At 36.8% G+C, this 16,735-nt stretch overlaps 1 protein-coding gene across 13 annotated transcripts in view; it reads left to right on the top strand.

The window, feature by feature from the left end:
* The window catches only part of CTNNA2 (catenin alpha 2), a 475,915-nt gene that overhangs the window by 348,026 nt on the left and 111,154 nt on the right, over positions 1-16,735 (top strand). For 12 of the 13 annotated variants that reach the window (XM_080590833.1, XM_080590842.1, XM_080590843.1 and 9 more), the window contains one exon: positions 12,357-12,437. In XM_080590833.1, coding sequence (XP_080446959.1) covers positions 12,357-12,437 — 81 coding nt within the window. Of the gene's footprint in view, positions 1-12,150; positions 12,257-12,356; positions 12,438-16,735 lie in introns of all 13 variants that reach the window. The other variant, XM_080590835.1, reaches the window with a different exon arrangement.

Below are 16,735 nucleotides of genomic sequence, written 5' to 3'. Positions count from 1 at the left end.
TCCTTATACATTAAAAAGAGGTTTAATTTTGAACATCACAGCTATTTAGGAGATAAAGAAGAAAAAAACCAGAGGTAAAGGTCAGTTGTCACTTCTATCACTTGCAATTAGTTCCTAAATGCATCTGTCATTAAGAGGTACTCTAATCAGCTGTAGATGTCTGTAGATAACTTTTGAGCTACCGCATTTGCAAGTCTTGGTGCAAGTCATGCACTGTTCCCCAGTAAAAAACCTCCTGCAATGAATAACTGCAGATCAGTAGCTCACCTCAAAAACCATTGCTAATTGATAATGCAGGCAGATCCATGACAATTTACAAATTTAAATTCTACAGACTTTCAACCCGTTTGAAAATGTACACATCTGTCTCATTGGATGGATTTGCAAAGGCATCTAAATAACTTAGAAAGGTATAAATAACTTTGGGGCTGGTAACCTAAATCCGAGTGCATTTTAATGTTCTTTGGACAGCTAGTTTCCCTTTGGCACCTTCGAAGGCTCATTCAGTTTCATTTATGAACATCAGAATGGAGGTGATGCCAGTTAGCATCTATTTCAACGTTATTTCAGGTCTTGCGCTAGAACCACAGGTTTCAGTCTGTTGCAATTTCATTTAACATTCTTTAAAATTTTTTACACTTCATTTCCTACAAGAAGACTTTGTGGCAACCTACCAAAGGAACTATCTTGCTTTTAACCCCTTCTGTTATATTTTGGGTATTTTAGCTGTTCCATAAAATGAAGAGGTATCAAGCAATTTTTAAAAATAGGATTAACTTTATTTTTTAATTATTATTATTTTCAGATGCTAGACAGGGTGTAAATTGTACAGTGGTTTTGCATTTTGCATATTCCTATACACTCTACCATTTCCATTAGCTATAAGATGGGCTGCAATGCCACTTAGCTTAGAAGTTTCAATGTCATCGTTATCAACACTGCAGAGTGAACTTGTCCTATTGCACATTCACAGAAATAACTCTTTCTGGAGGCATGAGGACGTGAAGAGCTAGTCATTCAATTACCCTATAGGCCAGGCAGGGACGGTCAAATTAATTACTGTCTCATGAACATAAAAGATAAGGGCCAAATCCAAAGAAAGGCCTCAGAGTCTATGAGCTGGGAATTACAACATGACCATTTTAAGTGTTTTTTAACACACTCACCAGGACCTGGGGTGTATTTTCCAACTGTTGAAAAAACTAAATTTGTTTCAATCCAGAAGATTGGAAGGAGAAGTCTTTCTCTGACACAGGGCTTGTGCTCGTGCTTTATCCTGAAGACATGTATGGATAGTTATTATTTTGAAAAGACTAAGTGAGGTTCATGTGTATCCAAATCACATAGTCATCATTCTGCCTCTTATATTTTATTTAATAGTGAAGTATCACTATCAATATCAGGAAATTAGAGGATTAGGCCTGATTCCCTGTTTGGGGGATTCACAAATCCTTTTGCAACTCTGGGCAAGGTGTATATTTTCACCTGTGCTGCTGAAACTAAGATATGTTGCCGCTTGGTGTAGAAGGGTCGGAGGGACTCCAAGAACCAGAGGCCATTCCGGCATTGCTGAGGACTTAAGACAAAGCTTCAGGGGCAGGCTTGTTTTGTTCATTCTTTTGCACCCACCGGTCTTGCATCCCCACCTTTGGGGAAGAACAGGATGAGTCCCTTCTCTTTCCTGCATCCATTTCATCCATTTAATCTAAGTCACCCATCTGATAATTCCAAAAGTGCAGTTTACATTCAGAGGAAATTTGGAGTAGTTATGAATAGTGAATGTTTCAATCTTTTAATGGAAATAATGTATAAATTCCTGCTGACTTGAGAGGGAGCACAGAGAGGCTTTGGAGAGGCTTTGTAAATGCACCAGTTACCATTTCAGTAAAAGTCTTTATATTTATGCATTTATTTATTTTTTTCTAAGAACAAAACAAGTGCTGAAAAAAATCTGAAATCTAAAAGGAGAAATAAGGACTCTAACAACTTGAGAGATTTAAAACATTATTATATAAGTAACTAGTTTGTAGTAGCATTTACAAAAGCGTTGTTTGGTGTGTTTTTTTTCTTTTTCTGTAAAAAAAAGTTTAAGAAAGAGTGTTGATGAAAATGTTACAGGGTTATTTTCGGCAGTCTTTTGCTTCAGATATCCCACATGGACGTTTTGTTATTTTGTGCTGGCTTTTTACACTAATGCCCTGTAATTGTGTTTCACTTCCTCTGATTAAGCTGACAAGTAATTTGAATGGATATCACTTAGCACATTGGTCTGAGGAGGTGACAGGAATAGACCACAGTTTTGCACTGTAAAAATAGAAGGAGCTGGTCCATTGTTCTTGCTTGCTTTTGAATGTCTCTGTTTGGAGTTTAAACAGATCCCGTTTATCTATTTATTTATGTTGTATGTTTTATTTCATCACCAGCGTCTGATGCTTGTGGTGTCCTAGAAAGGAACATGTGGGCACAAAGAAGCCAGTACTCAAGTTGACCAAATAATTGCTGTAATGAGAACTGAGTTATTTTCTTTCCCAGGCTTTCCTCTATCTCCATTCATTCAAAACAATAGCTGAAGTTACAGTATGTGTCCAATTAAATCTCCTGCTCACTGTTTCCTTGCAGGTGAGGTTTTGCTGGAGGTGTACCTGGTGAAAAGCCTTGCTGCCAGACACACAAGCCACTGCCATCAGATGTCTGACACACGCAATAACCTGGTATTGTGCAGGCTGCGTGGTACCCTGCCAAGCAGGGTGTCCGAGCAGGAAAGAAGCAGTGGTTACAATGGCTGCGAGAAACATCAGCCCAAATCATTTCAAATATTGTTTTGGTGGAGACTGTCATTGAAAGCATTCAGAACTGGTTGGCAGATAAAGAGGAAAAAAAGCTGAGTGGTCTGAAAGGAACTCAATGATAAGGGAAAAGAAAGTAGTAATGAATTCAAAAAAAAGCATTTAATTCTCTTATAAGTACAAATATTGAGTTTTTTCTCACTTAGCATTGACTTTCAGCTGCGTACATTGATGAACACACTTTCGATAGGATATAATCAAGACCTCATTTCCTTGTGGATCACCCAAGGAATGCAAGCATGATGCAATTATGAAGAAGGAAATGCAGACATGATATCAAATACACATCTATTAGATAGTGACAGACACAACCAAGTAGATGAAATCCTATATTTCTGTGATAATCGAAGCTCAAAGAGTGGTAGGTAAAGTCAGGACAATTCTGTGCCTCATACAGACAGGTCAGATTTGGGGGTTTTGAACTCTAAGGCTATGTAATACCTAGTTATATGCCATTAGCAAAAGGTATGGATCTAAATATAAAAACATAGTCGAAACTTCAGTATGTTCATTAAAAAAATGATTCATTAAAAAAATGATGTTCATTAAAAAAAAAAGGCAACATTTCTGAACACCTCTAAACTCTTTGACGTATTTCCAACAGTCACTTAATTTCTCAGAGATGTCTAAAATGTTTCTCTGCTGAAAAAATGCATCTGTGCACACTACATAAGCCAATGTTATGGTAAAATATTGTCATCAAATGAAAATTTTTCTTTTAATGCTCAAAGAAACAAAAAAGTTTTTGTGAACTGGAGAAATTAAATTATGTGGTTGTCAGCATAAGAGGGAGACCTGGAAAATACTACAAAATTTTCAAGGAATGCTTAGATGTCTCAGGAAGTCCTACATTTAATTCAGTGAATAACACTCGTCCCTGTGATGCACAATATAACCTTTAATTTAAAACAAGCTAGGAAGGGAGTGATTTCTACTGAATGAGACATAAAACTGAGACCAGTGGTGATAACAAACATAAGTATCACTTCTATTAAGAGTGCTAACAAGTATTTCCACTAATCCGTAACAGAAATGCGACAAAGATTTTTTCAGTAAATTTTCTGAGTTTAGGTGCATGTAGTATTGTTCATTACGTGTTGTAAGATATCCTGAAGATTTCTACTGCTTATCTTTTCTTAGTTGCCGTGCATTACTTAAACTTTTAAACAGATAAATTTTTAATGGAAAATAAGGTAGAAAACTTTGTTAATAGTTGTTTTGTTGTTGTTGTGGTGGTGGTGGTGGGTATTTTTTTAATGACTTAGTGACATTAACCAGGATGCTTATAATAACAGACTTTTCTCAGAGCTTGTAAAGTTGGTAAATTTTGTCACTTACATATTTACATATTTCTTCGTTATGAACTTCCATATCTGAAGGGAAAGAAAAAATGCGTACTACCACATTCTCCTCCAGTTATTTTAGATTAAGAGAAGCCGTCCAGAAGTAATTTAAAAGCAGATTGCAATTTACAGCTGGAAAGCAGTTGGTAGTTAAATGAGGAGTTTGTAGTGGACCCTTTGCAAGTGGATGTCTGTGAAGAAATTAGAATAATTTGGAATTCTGGAGTAAACAGTTCTGACCTTCTAAATGGAAGCATCTGCAAGATTACATTTTAACTGACGGCTGGGGAGATTCTCAGCTGGTGTAAATTAGTGTGATTTCATTGGAGCTGATCGTTTTATAACAGTTTACACCAACCAAATTTCTGTCCTCAGAAATTCTATTTTTCTATATGCATTTATCTGTAATGGCATCAATTTGTGTACAGACATCTTACGAATGGAAATATGCAGTTTATTCTTTGACAAACCTGATGTTTTCCTCTTTGAGTCCTCTGAGTAAGCATTGCGAAGGAAAAGATGCTCTTTAACTAAAAGAAATGTGCTGCAGATCAGTATTCGGATGCATAATGTTATAAAGTCAACTCCCTCCCAAACAGGAAGGAATGAGAGGAAGTTCTCAGGGACATTAGGACAGAAACCTGGATCAGATTTTCTAATTTCACATTTTCTGGAGAAATCAGCCACAGGTGCTCTTTGAAAGGAACCAGATCATGTTTATATGCCTGCCATCTTTGGCTGGGCTATTAGGGGAAGGGGGCTAGTGTCTGTGTGATGGTGAGTGGTGCTGTGGGGCAAAGCAGTAGAACATAGGGCAGGTGATGCTGTAGCCCTTTAGAGCACTTCTAGTACAACTGGACAAGACAGAGGGATGGTTTTGGTTACCTCTGTTTTAAACTTAGAGTTCAAAATTCCTGTTTAACTTCCACAGCGTTTTTTTCCCATCATCAAATCAATATTTTTTTTTAATGCACCTGAAATCAATGTGATTTGTATGTGCCTTATAATTTAGAAATATCCCACTGGTTGCCTTTTCTGCATTTTTTGGATACCACAGTATGCTATAAAGTCCTCTTTTGGCTAGTAGCTAGAAGGAAAGGGACTGTATGCTCACCACAGTTATCTTGGAAACTCTAGTTCAGAAATGCACAGAAATAGAAAAATATTCAATGTATATCTAAAAATGAAGAAGAAGCCTTGCTGCCTTCACTCTTAAGAATGGCAAAGGTTGAATTTCAGGCAAACTCTGGTATCATTATAAATATAAATTCTTTCAGCAGTTCTTTTTTAAGGAAGCCTAATTTCCAGTATATGGTTATGGGTAAATATCAATTAATGATAACTGCTGATACTTGAAAACTAGTATGATCAAGCCCTAATTCTGGTCTTTTAAATCAAACTGCTGTCGTTGATAATCTTTCTAAAAATCCTTGGCTGTTGCTGTAAAGCAAGAAATAGTTACAATGGTGAATGGTACAAAAAAAAACCCAATAGCCACAAAGCAAACACATTAAAAGAACGCAAGTTCTCCCTCTCGTGAGAGGATAAAAGAGCAAACCACGCACGGCTGATATTAACCACACCTCTTAATTCACCAGCTCCTCCCTCAAGGGCATTCGGCTGTTGTGGTGATGTGGACTGCATTAAAATGTGGATAAAATAGAGAGTTTTCTTCACCCTTTTCCGTAGCCAGTTCTCATTATTTCTTTAGTTTGTTGCATGTTCAGTTCTAATTGTGTGCAAATCTAGATAAAACTTGTTTGGGTCCAGGCCAAGGACAAGATTTGCGCACCTGAGATACCGCGATGGTACCCAGCTCATGGTTCATTTATGTTCTGTTGCCTTTATTTACTGCCTGGGACTGCAAGGATGCAGCTTGCCCGGTTTTCTGCATAGTTGTGATTATTTATGCTACGCTGGAACCAATTACACTCGCTGTGATCTAGTCACAATTTTACAAGGTAATTAAAAACTGCTGAAAGCAATTGTTTCATTTAGGAAGAACTTCTTGTCCGTAACTTACATTTATGAGCAGGTTATTTAATGAATGACATTCTAGAACTGAGTAGTACTATGGAAGTGCCCTGAAGAAAGAGTGTAATTCAGTTTTTTATTGCAGACTGGCAAGATAATATACATACTGGGATCTTTTTGTCTTGTCCTTTCTCTGTGGTGTCCAAACCTTTCTCCTTTGCAACTGCTGCTGCATAAACAATAGTCAAAAGACCTGAGTTGAGGGATTTCTAAGCAACCTTTTCTGCCCTCACTTATGCAGAATTCTCCTTTGTTTCCTCAAGGAAAAAAAAATGATTAAGAAGAAAAGGAAACAAACAAAATCATTCCATGTGAGGTGATTCTTTAGCAAAAATTGAATATAGAAAGCAGATGATCGCAGAAGGTACAATCTTGTTACTTCGAATAAATTCTAAAGAGAAAAAAACATCATTTGCGGGTATAAACATAAAGAATGGATGAAATTACTGAGCCGAGCAGAACAGTAATTGACATTCACACCATGTTCCTAAGAGCTTTACTCACCTTACCAATGTGAAATATATATATATATATATATATATTCTAAGATGTCTTGTTCAGCTCATCCGTAAGGGGACCACACAACTTTTCTAAAATATGTTTTCCTGACCCATCTCCCTAGCTAATAGCTAAGGTTTTCAGCTTCCAGTGAAATTTAGCCTCTACTCAATTCTACTAGGATATATGGGTTAGCCTTTTCCTGACCTGGAATTAGTCTTCTTAACCTGTCAGAAGGAGACTATGTATTGGTGTGTTTAAACCCAGCTTTCTGCTTAAAAGCACTGAGGCAGCTTACGTCTGATGTTCAAAATGTTTTTCCTCTTAGTAGTAAGCTTCTCTTCATCACTTTTAAAAGGGCTATTGAACATGAGCATAGTTTTTAAAGAGTGATGTTGTTCAACATTTAAAATAAAATATTAGGACAGATATACTTTTGAGCAGCAGTTTACACCTTAATAAAACATTGTGATATTGAAGTTTTGAATAAACTGTAAATAATGGAACCATCTACCTAGGGGATGATGAAAATATAAGAGTATATCAAGGTTTGGTAGCTTTTGGATCAATAGATAATCTTTCCAGCTGTCTCCTAGAGGCTAAATTGCTCGATAAATGGCAATGAGGGTGTCTTGGATATGCAACATGCAATATGTTAGGAGACCGAGTTCTCCCAGGTGTTTGGGCTTACATCTAAAGCAGCAGAGAAGACAGGGGAATGTGTGAAAACAGTAGTCCTAAAACTTCTTACACCACTTTAGGCTTCTATTATTAATAATATTTGTGATAAATAGAAACACTGAGCTTCTAGACTAGGCACTTTAAAGGAATAATTTCTTTGGTAGCTCTCTCTAATGTACCTTACTTGGTAGTCATGCACATTGTTTTTGTATCTGTGATATTACATTGTAGGCTTGCAATCGCTGCACTTTTTGTGTATTTGGTAGTACTCCATCCCCATCTTTAATAGGTTACTATTGCCAGCCATGTTCATCTGTCATTGATTGTAAAAACAAAAATCATAATGTGCTCAAAGTAATGGGTTTGCATCTCACATGAGCGCGTGCATCATGTGTGATGATGCAGACTTTGTCTGCATGTAAGCATATTTATTGCCATAATATTTACGCCTTCTTTATAATAGTAATGGTAGCAGCAATCTTATCTGGTTCACGTGCTGAAATGACAGCTTTATAATTTCCCTTTTGGGGTTATTTGGAATTAGTCAAAGCTGACAACACAGTTCCAGTCTAAAACATCCTCTTCCAAGGTTGTCTGCGTGTCATCCAAAATGCGCTATGGCTCTAGGCTGGTTGGCCTCACTGTCTGTGTCTTGATTCTGTGATACTCTCTAGGTCTGGAAAACAGCATCCGTCGAAGTACCTCATGCTGATCAAAAGAGTTCTGTAATGAGCAAGTCTTGGGAAATAAATGGCCTTAATAGTTGTGAAAATATTTTGGGAGATTTTTGTTTTATTCCAACAGTGTAAACTGTGAAAAGCTTATGAAAAGAAGAAAATGAGGGAGGTAAAAAAGCTCTTTTTCAAAACAAAAACTGTGCTATATCCTAAGAGAGATCTTTCTAGCAGATGCTGAAAATTCTTTCTGTAATTAAGGTGTTTTTTTTTATTATTATTAATATTTTGTTATTTCCCTTTCTAACTTAATGGCGTTGGAGTTTCCTATCTAAATAAGCACTCGCCATAATACTATGAAGTTTTAACTGTAGGGCTTTTTAATCTTTGTTTAATATACGGAAAATAATGAATTTACTCTTATGTTTGTTTTATTGTTCAAGAAATATATTCGACAGTGGTTGTGACTGTAGGCATTTACTAAAGCAAAATGACAATAACTAGATTTCTCCAGGTAGTGGAGAAAGTTGGAGGTGTTCGAAATGTTGAAAATGGGGAAAAATTATTCAGCATCTTAAGGCTAGCTTAAAATGCTTGAAAAATATATTCAGGGGGATGAATCTTATATTGTCTGATCTGGGAAAGGGACTGCGGGAGAACTGCAATGCAATGTCCATTTGTGTCCTGGCACAGCCCCTGGTCAGAAGCCCGTGGAAGTCAGCTCCTCCTGAGAAACTGGACACGAATCAAGCAGGCAGGGAAAAGCTGTAAGGATGGGAGTGACACGGATTGAAAGAATCATTTGAAAACCTCTTAAGTAGAAACAGTATCTGAATACTGCTAATGGTCACTAGATATCAGGGACTTTTATTAATATATGCTTCTATAACAAAGTTATTATTTCATCATGAATAGAGGTAATTCTGTCCACAGGAACTCTGAATACTGCTGTTTTGGCATTCCAAGGATTCTAGGCATTTCTCTTCATTCTCCTTCTAACCCAATGCCAGGAGCAGTTTTTACATCCTTTTTATCCCATTTCCAAAGTGTCTTTCTTCCCTTCGCAGAAAAAGATTAATAGAGAAATGCTATAAGGCTCAATACCAAGCTTTACATGTTTTTTTCAGAAACACAGGAAACTGCTCAGTTCCTTTCTATCCCTTCTAGGAATGGAGGCCAAAAATTTATCAGAGAGCAACATTAATATAACAGTATTTAAGGACTTAGATAAATAAACTTTAATAAACTTATATTTTCAGCACAGAGCAGATGGTGTTTGACAGACCCGCCTGAAGCTATGTAACATCACATGCCATGCTATTTATTTTACAATAATGTGATTTACTAAACAAATTTTTCCTCCTTTGAAATTGTACTGTGAAGAAGGGCTTTTCTACCCAAATTTAAAGGCAGCAGCCATTTCTTAAGTAACAGGTGAAGAGCACTTAAAATTCCTGGATAGGGAAAAACTGTCCTCTTATATGTGAACAAAATATTGCCATGGAGAGAGCTAAACTGGATCTCTGTCCACACGGTTTGGTGGCCTGTTTTCCAGCACAGCTTGGTTCATGCCGTTTAGCATTTCAGACAGCGTGTAGGCATGATTCGGGCAATTGCACAGAGCAAGGACGTTTTCAGTGAGCAATAGAGACGAGGCTTTTCTCTGTTTTGAAGGGAGAAGGGGCTGGCCAGATGGATATTGCCAGTTTGTGTTGTGTGGCCTACGGGTCACAGAAGGGCTCCCAGTTGTCTTGTATATCTCAATAGGATGTACCTTAAGGGCCACTGTTTATTTAATTTAAAACTAGATTAAAAAGTTACAAGATAAATTTGAAACAAGGTTCAGGAGAGGTGTTAGGTGTAGACTGCCATGGGCCTACCCTCACGGGTTAGTCCATGTGAATTGGTAGAAAGAGCAATACGAAATACCCAAGTTAGGAGCATAAATCCCAAACTTTTAGGTCAATCAGAAAAATTCTGCTTTCCTCCAGTGACCGTTTAGGGAATGTCAGGAGCCCTTGCTCCTAAACCGTGCAGTTTATCAGGTGCCTAATTTATTCCGTGTCACTGTATCCCCTAGCTGACTACCCTGCAACAAGTCCCAAGCTCCTTTTCAGGACAGTTTTATGACCCCTTAAATTAGTGCCAAGCGTTAAGTGCTTGATTTCACATGTCAGTGGTGAATGCAGGATACATCTGTCCTGCACGAGATCACTGAAGAAGAATTGCTAACTTGTTTGAGAGCTGTAAAATACCATCCCAATGTAGCCTTAAGTGGTATGGTGTTTGCTTTTTCATTATTCCCATTGCATTAATACTCACTGCAGTTTGCACCATTTTTCAAATTATTCTTGGATTTCTTAAAAGAAGAAGAAAAAAAAAGGAAGAAGGATATCATTACCACAGCAAAAAATATATATTAAAGCATTTTGTGTGGCTACATATCCTTCAAAGTCAATGGTACAAATCTTAAACAATGAGAAGGAATAGAAGAATTTAAATGATACTGAAGGAATTTAATTATTTGAGTAGGAAAATAATGCATCCCAAAACACTGATGTCACCAAGGACACTTGGTGCAGCTAGTAGATAGCACATGGATGGAGTAATTGACAATTTTCTTGGAATGTATCTTTGTAGTCTAATAGACCAGCAACCTGGCTGAGACCAGCTCATCTTGCAGTCCCTGTTGTGCCATTGCAGAAGTTAGGAGAGGCTTCCTACACCAAACTTATCTGCCCACGTGTGCCTCATTTTTACTGTGAAATTCAGCTTTAAAAACTATACGTTGTGAGCACTTCTGACAGTTGCCATCTTGGACAAAATATCTGGGGTTGAATTCAGGACATCTGAAACTAAAAGCATGTTCCACGATGGCTTAGGCTATGGAGCCATAGTTCTTTAGCCAGAGACTAGCAGAACTCAAAGGATGAACGCAAGAAAAGCGGGATAAAAATATCAGCAGGTTACACAGATGCCTCCTCTTGTATGATAGCAAATGCTCTCCCTGTCTGTTTTCTACTGTTCGTGTGATTAGCTCCAGAATTTGTAATGGGTTCGTTTTAGAAACCTACGAGGTAAATTTAAATTTTGTATGAAATTCTGGTGGCACTTGAGATTGTTATGTTTGAATTTCTAAATGAAACGAGGAGACGGGTTTTACAGATTTCTAAATGATCATAAAGGCATTGGCCCCATATCATAATTAGAATTACAGACAATAATAGAAAGCAGGCGTTCCCTCAAATGAATGCTTAAAGCAGAAGACTGGAGCACAGGCCACTTGCCAATGTGGCCATGGAGAGCTGATAACACAGAGCTTTACATTTGAGAGATCATTATTGAAAGGGTATGTTTAATCCCCATCCCACCCCAAAAGTGACTTCTCAATAGGTCCCAGAAACATATGCTATTAGGCTCAGTTGGAAATAGAAAATCACTCTTAATCATATGCAAGGAACAATTCTAAATAGGAGAATTTGAAAACAGCATTGGGAATGAAAGAGTCCAGCCAGAAAGAATGGAAGATCATTTTGATTCTTGATGAAAAGCTATCAGAGGTCAATGGGGTAAGGGATGTGACAAATCTTTAGAGAGGCAGTCTTCTCTTGAAAGGTAATGCAGCTGACAAAGTCACTTAATGCTTTTTGTACCACGGAACCTAAAAGAATGTATTTTTTTTCAGTGGTTATGAGCCACAGAAAGCTTCCCCCTCCCACCCTCCCCCTCCCCCTTTTTAATCTTTGTGAGGATTTTTGCTTTGAGACTTCCTGCAGGAAAGTGTTTTAAGTGGAAGTCTTCTTTATACTGCACCTAATGTCTGCCAATATGATTCCTGTTACAGGCGTAAGGACCATTTTCCTTCTGTCCTCAAGCTGTGTTGCTGCTTATTATCATGTTTAACATTCCCAGTGCCTGGCAGGATAGAGATTAGAAGCTCTTAATATTCGCTTTATAGTGAAAGGTCTTGCCAGATTTTTGGAGCATGGGCTATAATATATGCACATAATTTATTGTTGGAAAAGTTCTGAACTCTCCAGTGAGTCACCTTAATCTTTCTTCTTATCATTTTAGGTTTGTTTTAAAAAAATCTGCCATGCTCCCCCCTACACACACACACGCATAAACATATTTAAAATATTGCATTGGAAATAACAACTTGATGGAAGCAAACAAAAAGGCATGCATAGGTTTCCTTTGACAAATTTGAACTGTTTAAAGATTAAAAAAATATATTTGTGGACTGCTTTTCTCTAACTCCAATATTTCATTCTTAACAGACTGGACGGAAGGAGAAGGGGGACCCACTCAACATTGCTATTGACAAGATGACCAAGAAAACACGAGATCTTCGAAGACAGGTAATTTATAATTTTCGTAATGCTTCTTGAATTTCCAAGGAATTCATTGCTTTTCAACTTCAGGCTGATTTTGCCACTTGGAGAAGCGTAAAGAATTTGTGGCCTTATTTAGATATGTCGCTACATTGCACTTGACATTAAACAAAGTACTAGTATTTCCTTAGCCAAAAAAAAAAGGGAGACTGGAACGTATTCCAAATTTAACACCCAATGGTCTTAATATGTGGGAGGGTAGGCAGATTGGCCAGACCTTCACTGCCTTTGCAGCCCAGAATCCCCAGTCATAAAAACAGTGGCATATGTACTTATTTGTATTTATATGAATACTCTCAATGAAATAACAAGAATAATTAGCGGAATATGAAAATGCGTGTAAGAACAAAATATTTTCAAAAACTTCCAAACTACCACATTAAATGAAGATCTTATGAAGACAGGGAGAAGGCTGATACATAACTGTTATGCATAGTTTACAATTTTCTTATAGTACTTTTAGCTTTAAAGTTGGTAATAAGACTGGAAGGTTTGTCTTGAGACAAGTCTTGAGGTGGAGAAGAAGGGAGACTGGAAAACCAAAAAAAAAAAAAAAAGAAACACTCTATGAGTTTCTCTTTACATTTTCAAATTGAAAAGTTGGGAGGGACTGCATCTTTTTACCTCTTTTTTCTACTTTTGAAAAGATCCCAACTCTGCATTTTCTGTTAAAAAATTACTACCTGACCAATCAAACCTTGACCCTATATAAATGATCTAAAATCTACAACTCTGCAAGACAAGTAAGGACTTAAATGTACCTTCAGATACCTATTTGCAACCCAATAGTTCCAGAAAGACACATTTTAAAAACAATGCTCTTCTTTTTTCAACTCTTCCTGAAGTATCAGCAAATGTGTTTTGAGGATAATATTCTCAGAGCTTATTTCTCTAAATAATAAAAATTTTGCAATGGACTTACAGACAATATGAATCATCTACTCCCCTCTATAAAGCCTAGCATCACATCTGTTGTTCAGCTAATGACAGAAGAAAGATCTCCACTGTTCTGACCTCCAAATTTGTGTGATCCTAGGTTCTGCAGTGGAGTTTGTACCATGTGTTGCCTCCCACCTCTGTTCTTATTGCTTAAAGGAAGTAGCAGACTAACACGAGTTACTGTTCTGTGTGAGGTTCTCAGCAGTTGCCTGAATTACTCATCTCTAAAGCCAAATTTACTCTGAAACGTGATTAAAAAATGGCACCTTTCTCAATAAACTCTCTGTTTCTCATGTATATTCAGCCCCATGGGTGTTGAATTCAATCACAAAAAAGTTGAAACTCTGTATGTGGGTAAAGTGAAGCACATACATAAATAGATTCCTGCATAGATATGAAGCTTTTAATATAGTTTCTGGTATTTATGACTGTTAATCACATAGGTATAATGTTTATTAAATTGTGGCAATTGCTAGTAAAGATCAGATCCTAACTGCGCTAGGTGTTACTTAAGCATGCAGGAAGACGAAGTCTCTGCTTTCAACAATGTATATTCAGACTATGAATCAGTGTACTTTAGAATCATAATCTAGATTCTGCTTCATCCTATGCATAATCAAGAGGATGAAATGTGCGTATGTCTACCCAGACCTGCCTATACATCCCCTGCTAAATTTCACAATATGTGGCTGTCACTGAGGGCTTAGTTTAATGGCTGGGGAGAAAGGATCAAAGATTATGAAGAAATGAACCACAGCTGAGATTGCAGTGTTACACTCTTTCAGTCTTTCAATTTTGGGCTTAATCATGGAAGAGACAACCAACTTTGAATACTATAAAGTCTTTTGTTTTTAATTAATACATTTTAAAGCAGCCTTGTTGATCAGATTTATGAAACTTACCACCATAAAATTGGACAATCTACAAAGTATGTTTTGGTAGTGATGAAGGTATATATATTTCATTTGGTATTGAGGTTCCCTTGCTAGGCTTCAGTAGTCAACTATCCAAGACTGATTTTTCTTTCTCTTCCCATGTTACTTAGCTCTTTATTTCTGAGGTTTTATTTCATTATCTACATAAAATGCAGCTATATGAAATTATTGTGATTGGGACACATAGCGCTAAAATTCCATCTCACAATTTACAGACATATCAATATTTCCCATTCTGATGGAATTACAACTTTATCTCATCATTTAAACTTGCCTGGACAATGGAAAAATATTATGGAGATCTAATTATATGTCTTAATATAAACTGCCAGTAAGAACATCAACCTAAGTCAGACTGAGCAAGTTCTTGGAAGCAGACAAGTCTCACCAGGCCATAGCTTACTGCTGCCATTGCCTACTTTATTTTGAACAATTTGGAAAAAGCACGGAGTTCTGTGTATGATAACAAGTTGTGCCAGTTGGCAGGATTTGAGATCTTTTTTTTTTTTTTTTTCCCGGTACCCTAGTCTGTTGTAAAAAAAACTAATGCAAAACCTAAAAGTTGAACAAAAACATCCTGCACTGTGTGGTACAGCAAGCTAGACTGGTGACAGCAGCAGGGTACTTGTTGATGTCAGTTATTTTGTGTGTTTATTTTATCCCCTTATGGAAAAAAAATACTGACCCCATACTAATATTAATACTAACCCCTTAAATACTACAGTTAATTGTAAAGCAGCATGCACACTCTTTTTCAAGCACTGCAGCACTGCGGTGACATTGAAGCCGAGATAAGCAGGAAGGACACACCAAAGAATTTGGCTAAGACACAAACCGGATGCATAGCGAGGACCAACATGGTCTATAGATCATCTGGAGATGTATGAGCAAGGCACCAGCTGTTCTGCTGTCACCACCACTGGTGTCCCACCTGTTAGTGCTGCTGCCTCCTGCCCTGCTGCTGTCATCTCTTTCTACGTGCCCTGTTGCAGTTCATCAGCTGAGCTTGTTCAATCTGTGTTTGCCAGTCAGTTTCCCCACAAGGTATAATAACCAAAACCATTAGTTTTCTCTTAAAGAGCAGATATCTGTACTGCTGTTAATTCTAACAGTGCAGCCTGTCTACAGTATTCTATACAATAGATTGAAATCAAATAATTCCTCGTTTTTGTCCATTCAAGCCAGACTAATACTTCATCTGCCTCCAAGAGGAGGGAATTGTAGAGAGAAGGGAAGAGTTTTTACCAGCAATTCTCAGCTTAACTGGAAGTGTTGCTCTCATGCAGCTGTTAAGGGCAATTCATCAACTTCCTGTAGCCTTAGTTTTATATTATTACTAAAGTTAGTTACAAATACTTTATGAAATAAATATTCAACAGAAAAAAAATCTTTCTTTAAAGCTCATATGATTTTACGAGTTGAAAATACTGTTGAAAAAACACATTTGGATTTCTTTCAATAGTTTCAAATTTTCATTTTGGAAGGTAGTAGATTACTTTAGCTTTTCATTAAAAATATGAATATATAAAAAATATTGAAAATAAAATTTTAAACAAGATTTAAAAAATTTCAAGAAAGTTTTCAATTGTTTTAAGTTTTTTTGATCATTTAGCATTTTGAAATTTCCAGGTTTCATTCCAAAGTAGAACAAAGAAAAAAATAGTATTAGAGTAGGACTTCTGGTTCCTGTTGCAGTTTTAGGCAACAAACTTATATAATAAAACGTATGAATAAGAATTTTGAAGCGGAAAGTTCAGAAATGACTACATTTTGATGAATTCATTTGGTACTTTGAATATTTAGACTGATGTCCTGTGCTTTTGTTTTAATGTAGTAGATATCTAAAAGAAATTAATACTATTGTTTAATACCTGTGTGAGCAGTATCAAAAGGTAGATGTTACCATCCGATAAGTGATATAAGGATATGCATTCTTGGGAGCAGTCCAGTTCCTGTTGGGCTATCGTACCGCACAGCACCACAAAAACAAATAAATGAACAAAAATTGAGTAATATCAACATCCTATTAGTAGTTGCATACAAGTAGTAACTAGAACAGTGATTTTATATATGAAAAGCTTTCATTATTTCTTGAAATACCCATGCTTGTTTTCATGGTTGTATGAATTCTTGGAAGCAGACAAGTCTCACCAGCACATAGCTTACTGCTGCTGTTCTTCACACTCCTCTCTGAAGCAAAACATTCCAATTTAGCATTTCTTTTTAGCAAAAATTTCTTCTTCTCAGATTGTCTTTTCCAGACAACATCCTGCAAGCCTCTGAGGAATACATATTTTGTAGACACAGGACTGAAAACAAAATTGAGAACAACTGAATTAATGAAGACTTGTTTTCTGTACAATTGTGTTGTCAGTATTGGTCTTCCTGCAA

This window comes from Anser brachyrhynchus (genome assembly GCF_964034855.1).
Source record: "Anser brachyrhynchus genome assembly, chromosome: 4".
In the NCBI taxonomy this organism is placed as follows: Eukaryota; Metazoa; Chordata; class Aves; order Anseriformes; family Anatidae; genus Anser; species Anser brachyrhynchus.
This window is presented reverse-complemented; position numbering and strand designations above follow the sequence as displayed.